Source organism: Sceloporus undulatus, chromosome 3 (assembly GCF_019175285.1).
Source record: "Sceloporus undulatus isolate JIND9_A2432 ecotype Alabama chromosome 3, SceUnd_v1.1, whole genome shotgun sequence".
Taxonomy (NCBI): Eukaryota; Metazoa; Chordata; class Lepidosauria; order Squamata; family Phrynosomatidae; genus Sceloporus; species Sceloporus undulatus.
The window spans coordinates 218,597,406-218,616,611 of record NC_056524.1 but is presented as its reverse complement, the minus strand read 5'-3'; the positions used below and the strand labels follow the sequence as shown (position 1 = coordinate 218,616,611).

The 19,206-nt window shown below is 41.9% G+C and overlaps 2 protein-coding genes across 2 annotated transcripts in view; both read left to right on the top strand.

Annotated features, from left to right (window-relative positions):
* Positions 1-14,918, top strand: part of EHHADH (enoyl-CoA hydratase and 3-hydroxyacyl CoA dehydrogenase) — a 30,958-nt gene extending 16,040 nt beyond the window's left edge. The window contains exons 6-7 of the mRNA XM_042460544.1: positions 2,932-3,273; positions 11,928-14,918. Coding sequence (XP_042316478.1) covers positions 2,932-3,273; positions 11,928-13,192 — 1,607 coding nt within the window. The 3' untranslated portion in view covers positions 13,193-14,918. The remainder of the gene's footprint in view (positions 1-2,931; positions 3,274-11,927) is intronic.
* The window catches only part of C3H3orf70 (chromosome 3 C3orf70 homolog), a 362,205-nt gene that overhangs the window by 296,862 nt on the left and 46,137 nt on the right, over positions 1-19,206 (top strand). The window lies entirely within an intron of this gene.

Sequence of the window (19,206 nt, the reverse complement as noted above, 5' to 3'; positions counted from 1 at the left end):
GGCAAAAGGCCTGTTCCCTTCCCCCCCTTCCCCATTCTGGCATCATTGTGTTCAAATAATACATACATAGCCAAACCCCATTTCTGGTCTGGACAGTTCAGATGAAATTCGGCACATCCCACACCAGAACCAGGGCACAAGAGGGATAAAACTATTTTTAAAAACTTGTCTGTTGTTCCAGATCTTCCAGGAAGATTCAAAGCATTTTGTTTCCATACCACTGCAGCTGTCTGCACAGACATCATGCTGGGCCGCCCCACATATCCACTGTCACCATAGTTGCTCATCTGAGGTCAGAATGAGGCACCCAGCATGTGACCATCTCTGGACATCTTGTTCTGACCTCAGAAGCGAGTGACCTGTGGTGGTGGCAGACACACTGGGTGACCCAGTGGGACATCTTGTGGCACGGAAATGGCACCCAAGGTAACAGGGTCTGAATGGGGCAGCTACTCCAGGCTGCCCCTGGAGTATCCTGGCCAATACAGACAGGGCTCATGCCAGCCACACATGAAAAAAGTTGTTGGTTTTTGGAGCATTTTGAATTTTCTGCAGGAGAAGCTCAAGTGTGACACAATATTGGACACCATAGCAACAACAATTTACATCAAGGTAGGCAAGTTCAGGCAAGCAACTAGGCAGATGATGTTATACCTACCCATACTTGTATTCCTAGTTTCTACAGTTTCTTGTGCTTCTTAGGTCACCCCAGTCCTAGAGATTGCCTTGCCTTCACCAGTAGTGAATAAACCTTTTGGTGTAGTGGTTTGCAAATACAGTCTGCCCTTCCTTTACACAGGGGATCCGTTCCGGACCACCACCACCCCCGCGTAAAGGGAATTCTGTGTATGCTCGAGCCCCATTTAAATGAATGGGGCTCGTGCACGTGCACCATTACCCCTTATGGGGTGCAACACTCCTTTTCCCAGCATGGCTTTCATCGTATGCTGAAAGCCGCGTAAGGCACGGTATCTGTGAGGGTTAAATAACAACACAATAGATTTCAGATTATTTTGAGTTTCCTATCTTGATATTAGATAGAGGAGGAGGAAATAAATAAGATATAATTCTACAGTACAAGATGCTTCAGGACTTCATGTTCTATATAACACACAAAGATTTTTCTCATATCTATCTTGTTTATAAAAAAGTAATGTCTGTGAAGAAACATTTTAGTTATTTAAATCTGTTACCACTAAGAGCTTTATTTAGAAGGGACAAGGGGAGAGAGAGTTAGACTAATGGGCTAAGTCAAATGTTTACACTGTATACTGATTTCAGAAAAAGCCTGTGGATCCTAGTGGGACTCACTTCTGTTTTCAAATAAATGTTATAGGATTAGGCAGTGGGAGATTTGATATCTCATCAAACAGAAACAGTGTGCCAGACTAAAGCTCCTATCTCAGAGCATATAGTTTAGCATACAAATAGGGGGGGAAACGTAACTTACTACAAAGCAAAACCTAAGAGGTAATGAGTTCAGCATAGATCTCTGAACCAGGATAGACTTCTTACCACGTACCTTGAAACTGAAAATGGAACTTTTTGAGATTATCTGGAAAAATAAGAAACAAAGGGGGCCTAAGGCTGGCAAAGAGGACTGCTAAATTTCCAAGGAAGATACAGATCTGTTACTTGAAACTGGTAGCCAAATCTAAGTGAGGAATGGACAAGCACCATCCATCCTTTACATACAAAAATAGACAAAAGCTTTTAGGAAGTTTACTGAAATTGCTTTTTTTAAAAAAGTAAATACAGCCATGGATTTGGATCTGAGACTACAGAAAATAAAAAGAAAACAAAAATAGTATGTTCTGAGAAACATATGCAAAAATCTGAGATTCAGGTGAATGAAAGAATCATTAAAGGAACAGGATATGTGGGAAGAGTGTACAGTAGGTAACAGACAGTTTCCCAGATGTAAGACTAGAAGGAGCAGACATAGAACATGCTCACAGAGCTTTATGTGCAAAACTCTCAGAAAATGCAAAACTATATGATATGTGTACTCATTTTGTCAAGGCAACTGTGGAAGATGCTATCAGCTGCTGCCTGGATCATTGATACCCTTTGTATAGAACTTAACAAATGCAGAATCGTGGTCTTGAGACATAGATTTGGGTGGAATGTATATTGCATGTAATAATCTATGAACAGATATATGTTATCACCTGGGCCACTTTTTGAAGACAGTAGTACACAAAGGAGGAGCCAATATACAGTTGACCCTCCATATCCATGGATTTTTTTATCCACAAATTCAACCATCCATGGCTCGAAAATATTAAAGTCTTGATTTTGTCATTTTATACAAGGGTCTCTATTTTTCTATGTCATTGTATTTAAGGGGACTTGAGCATCCATGGATTATGTATCCACAGAAAATCTTGGAATCAAACTCCAGCAGATACCAAGGCCCACTGTAATTATTTGAACACACTGAGGGGTGAAAAAACCCTCTTAATGCAGATGAATTCAGAGAGAAAAGAGAAGTTATTGTGATGAAAAGAATTAGATGAAGAAAAGGAAAGACAAAAATTGATCCACTAATCATAATGTCAGAAAGGAAAATGCTTTAACGGGGACATCTTTTTCTTTAAATTTGATTTGTCTGAAACAAGAGGAACATTATTTTTTTCTTGTGTTTCATTTATGTACCTGAGAGAGTAAATGAAGAAATAAACTGTACTTGCGGAATTTTATACACTTATTTGAGAGCAAGCCTCATGGAACAGAAAAACACTGTAAAGTAAATATATACATAGCAAAATCAAACTACATGACTACAATTGTGCGTTTTAATTTGCACTGAGTCTTGTTGTAATTTATGAGATTTAAGATAAAGCAACAATCTTGTCCTTGAAGAGAATGTCAAAAAGTAAGGTGTAGAGACTAACTGCTTGTGTTCCTTTATTTCCTTGCCTTCTGTAGATCAGTCACTGGAACCTCGCAGGCTCTACCTGAAAGAAACTCCGAGACTACCCAACATGGAAGCCTTCCTTGATGAGGCTCTTTTGAAGGTGAAGAGAAGGGCAAATGGGTGCCTCTCACCACAAATGTGCTTTGAAGCTGTACGAGCCTCTGTGTACCTTCCCTTTGCAGAAGGAATTCAGAAAGAGAAACAGCTCTTCTTGTACCTCATGAGTTCAGGACAGTCTAAGGCATTGCAGTATGCCTTTTTTGCACAAAGAGCAACAGAGAAATGGGTGTTGCCCAGTGGAGCATCCTGGAAAACTGCAACCCCTCAGCGAGTCCAGAAAGCAGCTGTGATAGGTGAGTTTTTGAAAGCCCGTGGGTATTTGGGGTATTAAGCTGTTTTTGCTATCAGAGAAATCGCATGCACTCTCAGTTAGCATGCAAAAATTGTCTTTGTACCTGTTGCAGCTGCTTTCTACAGTGTCAGGCAGGATTCTTTCCTAACTACCTGGAGATAGCAGCGATTGAACCCGAGACCTTCTAAATGCAAAGCATGTGTTCTGCTACAGCCCCTCACGAATGCCATGTCCTTTCCAATCTGGAGCCTTCAATATATGTTGGAGTACAACTCAGTCAACTGAGGTTTTGGTAGACAAATGCATTGGGAGTGTGGCAGGTTGGCAGTGGAGTTTGAACTTCATAGATGCTCTAACTACCTTTTTCACTCTTTGGTCATTATTAAGCAATACCTAATTTGGATAAAGGAGAGCCAAAGCTGGATTGGTCTGTTACTTGGCTTCTTTTTCAGTTTCATTTATCTGAGATGTTTCATACAAAATAGAGCCTCAAAGATAGCACCTTTTATAAGAAAGATCATGGCCATGAGGAATCTGGAGGTGTTTATAATGCTTCCGTTCTCAATGCTGCACAGCTATTTATAGTTCTGGAGTATATCATTCCTTTACTTACAGTTGCCACCTCTTATTCCAGTATGTGTTCCTTCCAAAATCTCTCCCTAAGGAGAGGTCCTTCCACCTTTATAATACACACACAGCCATTGGGTTCAGAGAATCAGTGACTTATCTACTATTGCCTGCCCCTACATTAGATCATATTGGCTGAACAAGTAAGAAGCTTTTCTCCTATGCATGGAATCTACTGGAATTTGCAGTATGATTTTTCTATGTAAGTAGTTATAAAGGACAGTGAAGAAAACTGATAGAAAATTATTTGAATGTGATGCTGGAGATATGGTGTATGTTGTACAGATATGGTGGAATGCTAAAAAGATTAATAAATGGGTCCTAGAGCAAATCAAGCCTGAATTCTCCCTAGGAACCAAGATGACTAAACTGAGACTGTCATACTTTTGCCATATTATGAGAAGATATGAGTCACTAGCAAAAACAACAATGGTTCTCTGAAGATGCTAGCCACAGATTTTGGCAAAACATCAGGAAGAAACTCTTCCAGAACTAGCCCGAAAAACCCACAAAAAACAACAATGGTTGTTAAGGTAGAAGGCAGTAGGAAAAGAGGAAGGCTGCATTACAGATGGATGGACTCAATCAAGGAAGCCACAGCCCTGAGACTACAAGATCTGAGCAGGGCTGTTGATGACAGGGTGACTTTTAGGTCTCTTATTCATGGGATCACCATATGTTGAAGTTGATATGATAGCAATTAACAACAGAGTTATAGAAGCAAAAGAAGGAATTTTGTAAGGAGATATGCAGACTAAGAGACAGTCTATGGCCGGTTACACACCGGCACTTGGGACGTTCGCAGGACGTCCCATTTTAAAAAAGGGGCGTCTCTTCTAGACGCCCCTGGGTCTAATACGGACTCTGTCCGTACAATATGGCGCCGGCCCTTCTACATGGCCGGCGCCATATTGACGTATCAGACGCTGAGTGTCCGAACGTCGCGTGGTGCTAATGACGTCACGAATGCGCCCTTGGCGCTTCGCGACGTCATCAGTGCGCCGCGGAAAGAAGCTCCATTTTGGAGCTTCTTTTTTGCTCCGCGCGGGAGCCGCGTGGTGTGGCTGCTGCAGCTCCCGCACGGACCAAGCGGCGGCGGCGGCAGACCACCTCAAAGCGGCGGTCTATAACCCGCCTATCTCACCGAAACAGCTACAGACAGACAGGATTCTATTCATAGAGTTGGAAGAAACTACAAGGGCCATCCAATCAAACCTCTTACCATGCAGGAATACACAACCAAAGCACTCATGACAGATGGTCATCCAGCCTCTGTTTAAAATCCTTCAAAGAGGAAGACTCCACCACACTCAGGAAACTTGTTCCACTGTCAAAGAGCCTGCTCTTCTTTTCCACTTTTCACCCTAGGTGAGTTCCTAGCGCAAGGACTCAAAAGCTGTTTCTTCCTGTTTACTAAATGTGAAACATTCAGGGATGTATTAATCTCAAAATGTTGTGTTGACAACTGCCTTTTAAGACGCTTTCATCTCATTGTGATGATCCATTCTTCCCATTTTGCAATCCCCCATTATCTCCCCACCCACTCTGCTGAAGATAATGCCTTCATTAATTTTTTATCAAGGCAGTTGAAGAAAACTCTTTGATGCTCTGCACAGATTTCTCAATAGCCCTCTGCTCTTCTGCATATTGATTGGTATATACTCAGTGGGGGACTATTCTCTAAGTAGCTCAGCCCTTAGCAGCAGCCCTTTGATTTTTAAGAGAGTGCTTGCATCTCATCTTTCCACTGCTGTACCCACAACATTCCTTCCCGTGATTTGGTGGTGAATATACAGGATATGCTTTGCTGTAGCATGTTCAGCCTGAGCTCTCTGCAAGCTTACCTCAGCACAAGGCAGCCCTGAGCAATGTGCCTCCATCATATGTCCATTTCCCTCTTCCACTTTGCAATCTTAATTATTGTTCTTGCATGATTCATCCCCCTTGAGCACACATATCTTTGGGTAGTGAGTTAAATCTGCCAACAAGCATGAACTTATTCACTGGAGAACTGACATTCATGTAAAGCAACATAGAGCCTGTGGCTCAGCACATATAGAGTTTAGTTGTTGTTCAGCAGACATGCATTTATGTCTGCCTAATCCGCATTACCACACAAGCTTGGGTGGAAAGGGTTTCCATTTTGAGTTTCTTGGGACAGCACAAGTTACTGGTTTGCTGCTAGATGAGTGACAAATATGACAAAATATTTTCCTGTTAGGGAAATTCAGAAACAGCCCAAATCAGATGTATTCATTCTGAATTACTGTTGGAATGGAATGGAGCAAGACTAACTTACTCAGTGAAGAGTTTTATTCTTAAGTCAGTTCTAATCCTAGAGAGCAGGTAGTAGAAACACAAATATCCATTAACATCTGTTCCTTATGACAGAACCCTATTTATGTATTTTTTGTAGACAAGAAGAAACACAGAAATAATCATCACTTTAACTGAGCGTTTACTGTCTCAATATATTTGAGTGTATTTAAGCCAACTGAATTTGTATAATACTTTTTTATAATTACACATGGGTCATTGTGTATTGCTACAGACTTGCTCAATTGCTTCAAGCAAGTTGAATCAGAAATAGTTTTAAGGCATTGCTAAAATGAATTTTGCATGATTGATCATTGCTTGCGCATTTCTGGTGCTCAGCTATCTAAAAAATTGGTCCATCTTTTGTTGCTATATAAAGAAATTGGGGGGGGCAGATTTTATTTTAAATATCTGATTAGCTCAATGAGACTTTGTGTGTACTGGACATATAAAAATATATAAAATGTTCAAACATGAGTGTGATTGCAATCTGATTCTCCCTGGCTTTGTTAGAATGGGAAGTGCTTTCACTTCCCATTCTAACAAAGGACATATTTGTATTAGAATTGGTGCTGTGTCCTGTGAAGTTAACCTGTATCTTCCACATTAATTGGTACTGTTTTCTCAGCTCTTTTTAATGCAGACTTGAGCAGGGATGAGCAGAACTAGGTTTAAATTTTCTGGTAGATCTCTGGCTGTTTTGCAGTAATTCTTCAAAGATCTCAAACTTAAACTTTTGTATAACAATATCAAGACATTATTAGTCATTTCAAATATTTTATCTATAGTAACCTAAACGTAAATTGGTATTTGTGTATGAGTTCATTCAGTTAATTACTTATGGGGTGTAATAAGTAATTAGTTCTATGCCCATCTGTAGGGCTTGCGAAAATTATTTATTTGGACTACAGCTTCCTGAGTCTCCCAGCCATCATGTCTACAGGCTATTATGTCTGGGGAATTTTGAGAGTCATAGTCCAAAAGGGGTAACCTTTTCAAATTCTGGTTCTCCTGTACACAAAGAAGTCATTATTTTACACTTGACTTCAGCTGGTGAACCTCAGTATGCTAATAAAACACTAAGGGAATCCTACAAACATGAAGCCCTCCCTCCATGGGCAACATAGAGAATTGCAGCTTTGGGGTATTTTTGTTCCTGTACCACTCATAGAGGGGAGTTAGACTTGTCTTGATATATAATAGCAGAAAACACACACAGCTGGAATTAAGGGAAGAGAGAAATTAGGAAAGAACATAGAAAATACATGCCTTTTCCAAGCAAGGTAGGAGGCATTTAAACTGAGTTTTAATATACATTGTGAAAAATGCAAAGAAATTGCAGGGCTTTTTTGTTTTGTTGTTAGTATGTTTGATCTTGAAAACTTATCCAATAACTATTTTCCTGCTATATTTGGAACATGGTGAATACTGAAAATAAGATATTGCAGTAGCCAATTCCAAACTGAAATGGCTATTAACATGGTTCACACTGCTGCTGCTTTTGGAGAAATGAACTCTGAGTACATCTATGGGGGAAATAAGCCAAATCACCAAAACGGACTGCTGGGAGGAAGGCAGATTTTGCAACCTGGTTTGACCTGTGTTATTAGGAATTCCAGCAATTCTTCATAAAGCTGCTTTAGATTAATTTTTTAATCCCAGTGATTTGCATTTGTTTAGCTGAACAACTCATATTCATAGCCTTGGTTAGCTAAATAACTAATTTATGCGCTAGGTTTTTTTGTGGAATTACTGTACTGCCAATGGAGAGAGATCTTGTGGCACCTTTGAGACTAACTAAAAGAAAGAAGCTGGCAGCATGAGCTTTCGTAGACTTCAATCTACTTCCTCAGATGCATTTAGTATTGCCAATGTGTTTGTCGCATCATTCTGGACACTGTACAAAACCTCAGACAGTGATAACTAAGTTCTGAGCCTAAATATTATTTACCACAGGAGGCCTTGTTCATGTTAATGTTTTGCCCCTGCAGTACAAAGGTACTTTGGTCTGGTCTTTATCAGGAAGCTAGGTGCCCAGAACACAGATGTCTGATCTTTTTTCCAAAGAAGTGATTTGGATCAAGAATGTAATCAGTATTTGGCAGTTTAGGCCTGGGAGCTGTCTCACTGAGGAAACACAATGCGATGTCAGCTAAGGACATATAAAATTTGAGTGGGAAGCTTCTTGGCAACATTGCCTAATTGCAGTTAATTAGGTCCAATCCTTCCAAATATAATGAAACTCAATAAATATTGATAGCATACTCCACACACATGGTAATAACTCCAAAATTTTAAGACAGGAGAGAGAGACCACTGATTGTGAAATGGGGGGGAGGGGGGGTTCATTCCCATTCTGTTTTAACCACATTTAAACTGGAATCAGGTATCTTGATAAAAACATGCTGTGCTGTTACGGATCCAAACATGTATAAGCATCAGACACGCACATTATTTCCTCTTTTTTCCTAAGTACAAAGGGAGGAGACAAGAAGGTTAATTTCCTTACACAGTAAATTAAGATTTCTGCAAACCATAGATTAGCCTGCAAACCAAGATCCTGAACTAAACTACAATATACAAACCACAGCTAGTTGAGTTAATTACCTTATATACTGCAGTCCACATTTTGAGACCAAGGAGGTTGCTTGGAGGTGTGGTAAGTGTTGTTATTGTTAACTGCCCTCAGGTCGATCTCGATCTATGGCAACCCCATGGATGAGACAGCTCCAAAACTCCCTGTCCTCCACCGCTTTTCTTAGTTCCAGTAAATTCATACCTGTAACCTCTTATAGAGTCCAACTATTTAGCATGTGACTTTCCTCTCCTTCTACAGCGGGCCCTTGCCTTACACGGGGGATCCATTCCGGACCCCCCCCCCCCGCATAAGGCTAATTCTGCCTATGCTCGAGCCCCATTCATTTGAATGAGGCTTGTGCGTGTGGTGGTGCGCACGCACCATAGGCGCGTGCACCATTTATTTGAATGGGACGCATCGCCCCTTGTGCCCCACGCACTCCCCGTGGCTTGAGCACGTATGCTCAAGTCTGCGTATAGCGTGCCTACGTATAACGAGGGCACATTGTACTTCCCTCCACCTTTCCTAGCATTATTGGGTTTTTTCCCAATAAGTCATGCCTTCTTACAATGTGATCAAAGTACGACAACCTCAGTCTAGTCATCTTGGTTTCCAGGGAGATTTTCTGGCTCGATCTGTTTTAGGACCCATTCAGCTATCTTCAAAGTAACTTAAAGACTGTCATGTGGAAGACAGAGCAAGCCTATTCTTTGCTGCTCCAAAGGATAGAGACCAACCAACTATACTGTTACAAGACAGTACAAGAGATTCCACTTCAACATTAGGAAGAACTTTCTGACAGTAAAAGCTGTTCGATAGTGGAACATACTCCCTCGGAGAGTGGTGGAGTCTCCTTTGGAGGTCTTTAAGCAGAGGCTGGCCATCTGTCGGGGTGCTTTCATTGTGTATTCCTGCATGGCAGGAGGCTGGACTGGATGGCCCTTGTGGTCTCTTCCAACTCTATGGTTCTATGATTCTAAGATAGGAGATTCCAAGTAAACATCAGGAAGGACTTTCTAATGGTAACAGCTGTTCAACATGCAACGGACTACCTTGGAGAACAGTTGGCTCTCTATTTCTGGGGGATTTTAAACAGACTGGTTGGCCATGTCAATCATTTTCATTTTATTTATATTTTGCCTTTTTTCCATGAGTAGGACTTGGTGAAAGGATCTTTTAACTATGGATTCCTGTACTGAAAGGGTTTGAGGCTGGGGTGATGCTTCAATCCCCCTCCTACCCTGCAATTCTGTGAACAAAGGTCTTGGTTTAAGCAAAAAGATAAAAATAATTCAGGGTAGGGGTATTTCTCTTTTGTTGTTGTTATTTACTTTGATATTTTAGGGGACATAGCAGTGGCTGTGATTTCACAGTGACAAATACTGGGTGAGTAAGTCTCTGTGAGAATTTTTGTGACATAGATCAAGGAGTCAGCTCTGAACCATGAACTCACTATGGGTGCTTCCTTGTGGACAGCTTCTAGTGCTACTAATCAAAAAGCATTTTGTGGCTATTCTGTCTTTTTCTCCTTAATGGATGCGGGGACAGAGATGGGAAAAAAGATGGAAGAAGTAGTGAGAAAACAAGGAAATCACAAATGAAAGGCAATGACGTCTGAATCCCTTGCCCATTTCTGTGAATGAACCTTGTTGCACAACCTTCTCTGAAAGCATCCTTTGTCCCCTTCTTAGCATCCTTTTACCCATAGGTAAATTACTAATACTGACTGTCTTTACAGTTGTAGGGATTGTAAAAAGACAATGTAAGTGAAGTACTATGAACATTCTAAAGAACTATTTTTTATTTATATCCCACCTTTCTCCCAAAATGGACCCAAAGTGTCTATATAACTATACAGAATTATAAATAAATAAATAAAAATAAAATTTTTATTTGTACCCCGCCCTTCCAAAAGATCAGGGCGGCTAACAAAATGCACCAAAGTGCAAACAGCATACAAGTTAAAAACACATATAACACAAACAGCAATCCATAAAAACAATAAAAAAACCCTTAGCCCAACCTCACGGCCACGAGAGAGGAGGGAGGCCCACAGGATATTTAGTCGGGGAATGCCTGATTAAATAGGAAGGTTTTGAGACCCTTCCTAAATTGGGCCAGGGTGGTAGATGAGCGGAGCTCCGTGGGCAGCGTATTCCAAAGGGCTGGGGCAGCTGTGGAAAAGGATCTTCTGGCTGTGACAGCCAACTTAGCCCCAGGCACCTTCAGGAGTTGCTGCCCAGATGTTCTGAGGGTGCGAGGCGGAATGTACGGGGAGAGGCGGTCCTTCAGGAATCCTGGGCCCAAGCCATTTAGGGCTTTATAGGTAATAACCAACGCCTTATATTGAGCTCGGAAGCGGATGGGCAGCCAATGGAGATCTTTAAGCACAGGTGTTATGTGGCTGGCCCTGGGAGCGCCAGTGACCAGCCGAGCTGCCATGTTCTGCACCATTTGTAGCTTCCGAGTTTGGTATAAGGGTTGCCCCATGTAGAGTACATTACAGAAATCCAGTCTCGAAGTTACCAGAGCGTGTACAACAGTTTCAAGGTCCCTCTGGGCCAGGTATGGGCGCAGCTGGCGAATCAGCCGAAGCTGATAACAGGTACTCTTGACCGTCGCATTCACCTGAGCAGTCAGGTGAAGGGACGAGTCAAGAAGCACCCCCAGACTGCGCACGGAGTCCTTCACGGGGAGCGTGACCCCATTCAGGACAGGTGGAACCACCGACATTCCTGGACCATTTATATATAAATGTTGTTGTTAGATCAATGCTATGTCTATGAGACATCCAGGAAATTACTATTTTTTGAAAAATCTTTTCTAAATAGCAGATAATAGGCAGAATCTCCTGCAGAACACATAACTCTAACCCACTTGCATAGACACTAACGTTACTTTGCATTGTAAGTTTTACATTTGTTGCTTTACTTTTAAGAATAGTAAAATGAGTTCAGCTGAGACTTTGCTAATGTTTGTCAATCTTTGTGATGTTTATTATTTTATTTTATTTAATTTTTGTTAGATGACATACAATATTAGAAGTGAAAAGCTATTTGGTAAGTCAGTCTTTCTCCTTTCTTTGTACGGGAACATTTCCAGTGATTCCTCCTCTCTCTTTTCTTTTATCAAAGGATTAGGGACGATGGGACGAGGCATCGTGGCTTCTCTGCTGAAGGCTAAAATTCCTGTAGTGGCTCTGGAGCAGGATAAAAAACAGCTGGAGGTGGGAAGGGGAGCTATTATGGCTCTCTTAGAACGTGAAGCTTTAAAAATGCAACAAAATGGCCATAAACTGGATAAGCCTGTACTTCCTCACTTTACTCTGGATTTTGATGCACTGAAGGATGTCGATCTAGTCATTGAGGCGGTATTTGAGGAGATGGCTCTCAAGAAGGAAATCTTCCGTAAATTGTCAATAATCTGCAAACCAGAAACCCTTCTTGGTACTAACACCTCGTACCTGGATATTGATGAGATTGCTTCTGTCACTAGTCACCCTCATCAAGTCATTGGCACCCATTTCTTCTCACCAGCTCATATTATGAAACTACAGGAAATCATCTATGGTCAACAAACATCCCCTACTGCCGTTGCTACTGCCATGAGCCTAGCCAAAGCTATGGGTAAAATTGGGGTTGTTGTAGGGAATTGCTTTGGTTTTGTTGGAAACCGAATGTTGAATCCTTACATTGAGCAAACACTTTTTCTCATAGAAGAAGGGAGCACTCCAGAAGAAGTAGACAAAGCTCTGCAGGAATTTGGTTTTAAAATGGGTCCCTTCCGGGTATCAGATCTTGCTGGGCTTGATGTAGGTTGGAGGTCTAGAAAAGGGCAAGGCCTGACTGGAGACACTGTACCTCCTGGTACACCACCTTGCCACCGAGATGGCAGACGATACAGCCCAGTCCCTGATATCTTGTGTGAGATGGGGAGATATGGTGAGAAAACAGGAAAGGGATGGTACCAGTACGATAAACCTGGGGGAAAGGTAGCACAGTCAGATCCGTGGTTGCGTGGTTTTCTTTCTGATTTTAGACATGCTCACAACATTACTGCACGCACCATCAGCCAAGATGAGATCTTGGAGCGTTGCTTATATTCCCTTGCCAATGAAGGTTTCCGAATATTATCTGAGGGAATTGCATCTTGTCCAGAAGCCATTGATACCATCTATGTCAATGGTTACGGCTGGCCCAAACATATGGGTGGTCCAATGTTCTATGCTTCTGAGGTTGGGTTGCCTAAAGTTCTAACAAAACTACTGAAGTATGCTGAGGCTAATCCTGACATACCCAAACTGCAGCCCAGTGCCTTTCTGCGGAAGCTTGTAGCTTTGGGCAGTCCTCCTCTGAAAGAGTGGACATCCCATGTGAGATCTCATAACAGCAAGTTATAATTCCTCTGTTAAACAGCCTGTGTTGAAACATTCTGACTGCTCCATTCCAAACTGCAATGTAGCATGATATAAAACAATGTGACTGTCTCTTCTGATTTCAGTACAGTATACACACAGACATGCACACTGTCTCTGTGAATGATAAATTGCTGCTCACAATGGTGCCTTTTATCATACTATTTCTTGAAATGCTGCCTGGGGATCTTACTTGAAAATACACACTTTCCTATCAAGCATTACCCATCTGGCAGGTAATATCTTCATAGGCCTTAACTGAGCTGCCTAAAATAGTAGAGAAAGATGAGGAGAAATTCAGAGGTTGAAAAATACAGGGTACATCCTGGGTAAACAGACTTCAGACTTGTGGGATATAATAGGGCTTTTTTGTTCCATATTAGAATGCAGAACCTGGTAAAAGATAAACACTTAGAATTGTAATATAGTATTTAGAGCTCCATTTTGAGTATCAGAGCTGAACAGAACTCTGTTCCACAGACAAATCTTTTGATATCTCCAAGCTTTCTTCATTTCAGTGATATAATCTGAGGGGACTGCTATTTCTAAACACTGAGGAGAGTCTTTGCATCAACTAATGCTGATCATCTAGAATTCTAGAAGAAGATTGAGATCTACTTTCTCTCCACCTCTGGCACCCTAACCTACATTTAACTTTCTACATCCACTCTTCTTCTATCACTTTATTTGCTACATTGGGTTGCCCCTAGGATACAGTGGCCAAGTATTCAAACGTTTGCAAGAAGCCATTTCTATCATAAGATTGTTGTTCATTTGTATATTAAAAGGGTATCCTATATTTGTGGTCTCTTGCACCACTAAATGAAAGCACATTTAGATTGATTGAAAATGACCAGAAACTCTTAGATTTTGTTCTCTCCAACTTTATTTTGGAGATCCATACATATTTTAGTTATCCTATGATATTTTCTGCCAGCTTTCTGTATGATCAAAGACTTTTTATATCAGCTCCATAGGTTGGTTTATTTTAACCGAGTATAACATTGGAAAGAACACTTAACAAAATCCAGGACTTTTCAATCAGTCTAGATGTGCCCTAAAACAGTTCTTTAGTAGTGTCAAGGAAATGCAACAGATGATACCTCAATTTCATATCTGTTTCTGATAACCTTCACAAGTATTCTTTTCCTCTCACAAATAAAGTGTCTGATAACATCTGAGAGAGAAAAATAGTCCACTGCAAAAAATAAAAATGCAATGAATAAGAGCTCCTGAAGAGAAAGGGAAGCTGAAGAACAGAAGTTCCTCCTGTGGAGAATTCAGCTTTCACCATCTACATGCTAATAGGGACTTGTGAGTCATAGCCACAAATGTTTTTCATGCTTTTCATCCAGTACGAGTGTCTCCTTTCCAGAGGCACACATCTGGAAGGTGCCATATTACACATGCTCCTTCAAAGTAATTGAGGAATGTATTTGTGCAAAGACTTCCTGAAAATCTTTAAGCTCCAGGACTCCAAAAGCACTGTTTTTTTCCCCAAAAAAGAAATTGGAAAATTATTTTAACCTATCTGACTTTGCAGAGTAAAATTAGTGTCTTCCTGTCTTCTGAAATTTTGAATGGTAGAATCCACATGATTGCTCATTCTAATCTTCTCAATTTGTTATTTCTAGGATTGAGAAAGTCAAATTTAAGATAACTGAAACGCAACTTCTTTTTTTCCTTAAATAAAAATATTTTAGTACCCATACATTTTGTTGTTTTGTCCTTTGTCTTTCTTTCTCACATCTTCAAAACTAAAGAGACTACTCTTAGAAATGGTCAGTGATATGCAAGAATCCTGCAGCCTGATTATCAAGTTCATCAAGTTAAGTACAACAGTTAGTGCTGGAACACAGTGCTAGAGAGCCACTTTCACTTCCCCATTCAGCCAAGAGCCTACTGATGTGTGAAAGGACCATGTACATGCCAGAACTACTTTGAGAGCTGATGGGATTAAGATGCCATAAATAAATTCACACCCAGGACCAAGGTAGCTGATACCAATGTTATCTGATGCCAGGCAGCCTAAAATGACCCGTCTCTATTGCATTAATACGCTAATACCAAAATAATAACTAACACCAAGATTTTTATGTCTCAGAATTGGGAGATGATCACATGGGTGGGGGAGAGGGGGAAGAGAGAGGCATAATTCTGGCTAAATCATGAAATTGTGTGGAAGATTTTCTCATGACATCACGCTTATCCTGGACTTCGCCTGTGAATAACCGGCATGCTCCTGCAACAAATGATTCATGGGGAACTCTCATGAATGGTTTCTTGATCGCATAATTGAAGAGCGATTGCAAGAGTGTGAATGCAATTGCAGAAGCAACTAAGGATACCCAGAATGCATTGCAGTGGAGGCAATCCTTTCTCATTACCAGGATTGGTTTTGCAATGGATTTCACTCTTCTTTCGAGGTGTGGGGCACAATTTTATCTTCACTGGATAAAAACAATGTGCTGAAGTAATAAATTTTATTTTTCTGTCTTTATTCTGTGCGGCCCAGAAAAATGATTTGCAGACATGTGCTATTGCACCAAAACAGCGCATGTGTGAAAAATCATTTCATTTATGGATATGTGTGAAGCTGATTGTGATATTAAATGCTAATCATGCGAATGCACAACTGCGTGAAACTATTGAGCACTATAGTGCTAGTGCTGCTTTTTATTTACATTGCCGCTATCGTTCCTGAATTGGCCATAGTGTGATAATCTCCTTGGTGAAAATTAAACCAATTTATTCATTAGTGAATCTGTTGGGAAGGTTCATTTTCTTACTGTCTTGTGGGTGTTTCTACTTCTTTGGAGTATACGCATCCTGTTCATGAGAGTGTCCCTGAACTCTGAGATGTACAGAAGAAATGTTCATAAACTGTGACAGTCACAGTGCTGTATTTTCTTTTATGAATCTTCCAAAATTATAGAACCCTTCTGCAGGATTGACCCAGTAAGTTTTTTAATAGTCCACACCAGATAAATTCTTTCCATCCCTTAGCTTCTGGGCCTGGATTACGTGTCTGTAACTTGTGTATAACACCATCTTTTTCTTGACTCACTTTTCATATTAATGCCTCCACCACCACTGTTTCCTCATGCCCTCCCTTTTTTCTTCCCTGCATCTAATACAAGGGTGGAAACCAGGCTCTCCAGATGTGTTTGGACTGTAATTGTCATCATTCTTCACCACAGACTATGCTGGCTAGGGCTGTGGGAGCTGCTGGCCAACAATTTTTGGAGGGCAGCACAATTCCCACTCAGCCTGCCTTTTAAAAGCTGCTCTGGCTTTCAGCCAACATTATGCACTGCTGAACTACTTCCCCCACCCCTCTTTCTTCCCGTTTCCATCTTTCTCATACCACCAATTTCTCCTGTCCTTAGGCACTGTATATGCTTTTTCTACATTGGAAATAATTTCAGCTATTTTTACTGCTTTCAATAGCACGGATTCTAGTTGATGCTGGCACCACTTATTGTGTCTGAGTTCAGCCAGACAGCAGAAGAGAAATTCAGAATGAAAGGGGCTGGGGAAAGCTTCTGCTGCATGGCTGGCTGTGTAATGCATACCCTCCAACATTTCATACATAAAAACCATGACGCATGTGGCCAAGCAACATCACAGTGCTATATATCCATATAGCAGAACTAGGCAGCCGCCTAGGGCAGCAAAATGTAGGGGCGGCTTGGCAGCTCTTTTTTGTATAATTTTTTGCGTAATTAAACAATATTAAAGTGAAAACTCATTACGCAAGCGGCGTAAAAGCAAGCTACCATATGATGGTTTCATTGTACAATGGCCAAAATATAAATGTGCACCCCCCTGTGTCCGTGGTACTGTCTCAAGGTACTTCATTCGCCTTCATCATGCACCTTGAATATAACCTCAAAGTCAACAGCCCCCTCTCTTCAAGAGATTGGAACCTAAGTTTTATGTCATGTTTAGCTTTAACAAAGGAAACAGCAGAAATCAAGGGGTGAAAATAATTATGAGGGGCGACAGGGAGTACCAAAATATTTCTCGCCTAGGGTGACCAAATACCTAGAGCCGGTCCTGTCACAGTGTGGTACAGATGACACAAGGTATTAATGAGGAAGAAAACACAAACTAGGAGAAGCTGCATTGTTTACTTTTGCTTAAAACAGCTGGGAAGTGCAAGATTCTGCCCTCCTCTTCCCCCGATCAACTGAGTGCAAACTACTTTTGCACTTTGAACTCAAGTTGCAGCAACTGAAGCAAGTTGAGGACAAAGGGGGAAGTGGGTAGTAGAATAAAACTGGTTAATTTTAAAGCAGCTGAAAAAGTGGAGACAATGGAATTGATCAGGACTGTCCTTACCAAATCAGAACAGTTGGAGGGTATAGTAAGACCATAAGGTGCCCCCTGGCTAAAGGATGTTATGGTTTCTCTAGAGTGCATCATCATGTGCAGGACGGTGCTACTTTTCAAAATCCACTTTTTGAATTTGGGAAATGACACTACACAAGCAATCATTTATTTAAAAACATTTGTTCTTTCCCATGTTGTATTTGTAGCTCCCAGATCCCTTCAGAACACCCTTTTTCTAGGAGAAGCAGTTCACCTTTACATAGGTTGACCCTCTGCCTGCACTGTTTAGCATGATAACAACCCAACCATTTTTCAAATCCAGAAATCAACTTCTGACCCACTCTGGATTTAGGGTTGCCATACTGCCGGACCTCCAAACTGGGGAAAATGTAGGACAGGATTTTCAAATGTAGGACACAAAATGTGTCCTACATTTGAAGATTATGTCCTACATTTCCCCTCGCGATCGCGGCGGGGAGCGGAGGCCAAGCGGCGAGGGAAAAGCCTCCACTTAAGGAGGCTTTCCCTCCCCACCTGGGCCCCAGGCCTCGCCGTGATTGGAGGCCAGGATCGGGGCCTCGTCTCCTTCTTGGCCCCCGCAGGGACCACGAAGGAGGCAAGCAGGCCACTGGCGATCGCCAGGGCCTTGCCTCCTTCTTGGCCCCCACAGGGACCAGGAAGGAGGCGAGCAGGCCACCAGCGATGGCCAGGGCCTCGCCTCGTTCCTGGCCCCTGCGGAGATCAGGAAGGAGGTGAGTTTTGCGGAGGCGGGGAGGTTGGCGCGGCTGCGCCCAGAGGCGCCGCCTCCCTGCAGCCTCCCTCCGCCCCAGGCCTCGCTGCCCTCCTCTTCCTCCGCACGCCATGCGCGTGGAGAGGAGGAGGGCAGCGAGCCCCGAGGTTGCCTAGCAACCCTGCTGCAACGGCATTTTTTCCCGGGTTTTTGACGGCACCTGTGCCGGGACCGGGCAGGTGCTGCCAAAACTGGGAAAAACCCGGTTGCAGCCGGGTTATGGCAACCCTATCTGGATTCCCTGTCAAATTTTTAGCAATTTTATTCATCTGTAAAGCACCTGGAGTGCCAGTGTGGTGTAGTGGTTTGAACTTTGGACTATGATTTTGGAGACCAGGGTTTGAATCTGCACTCAGCCTTGGAAACTCACTTCCAAGTGAGTGATCTTGGGCAAGTCACACTCTCTCAGCGTCAGAGGAAGGTGAAGGCAAACCTCTGTGAATATATCTTGCCAAGAAAACCCTACAATAGGTTTGCCTTAGAGTTGCTATAACTTGGAAATTATGTGAAGGCACACAACAACAACAACAACAAGGCTCTTGGAAAGTCCCATGGGCTGAAAATTGTCTCCCAGACTGCTCAAGTTGTTCATCCCAGACTAGAAAATCTTTGGGCCTGGCCCTGAGACTCCAGTTTTTACAGATCATCTCCATGCAGAAGATAAATTCTCCATTTTCCTCCAAGCATGAGGAAAGGGCTCTGTGAAAATCTCTAGCTCAGCTAGTAAAGCAGGATCTTTTTTTACAATTTGCAAAGCTTAGCTGATTTGTTGCTGCAACCTGCCAAGACTCCCCCGTGTTTTTATGTATATACGTAGTTTGACTCCTTCCTTCCTTCCTTCCTTCCTTCCTTCCTTCCTTCCTTCCTTCCTTCC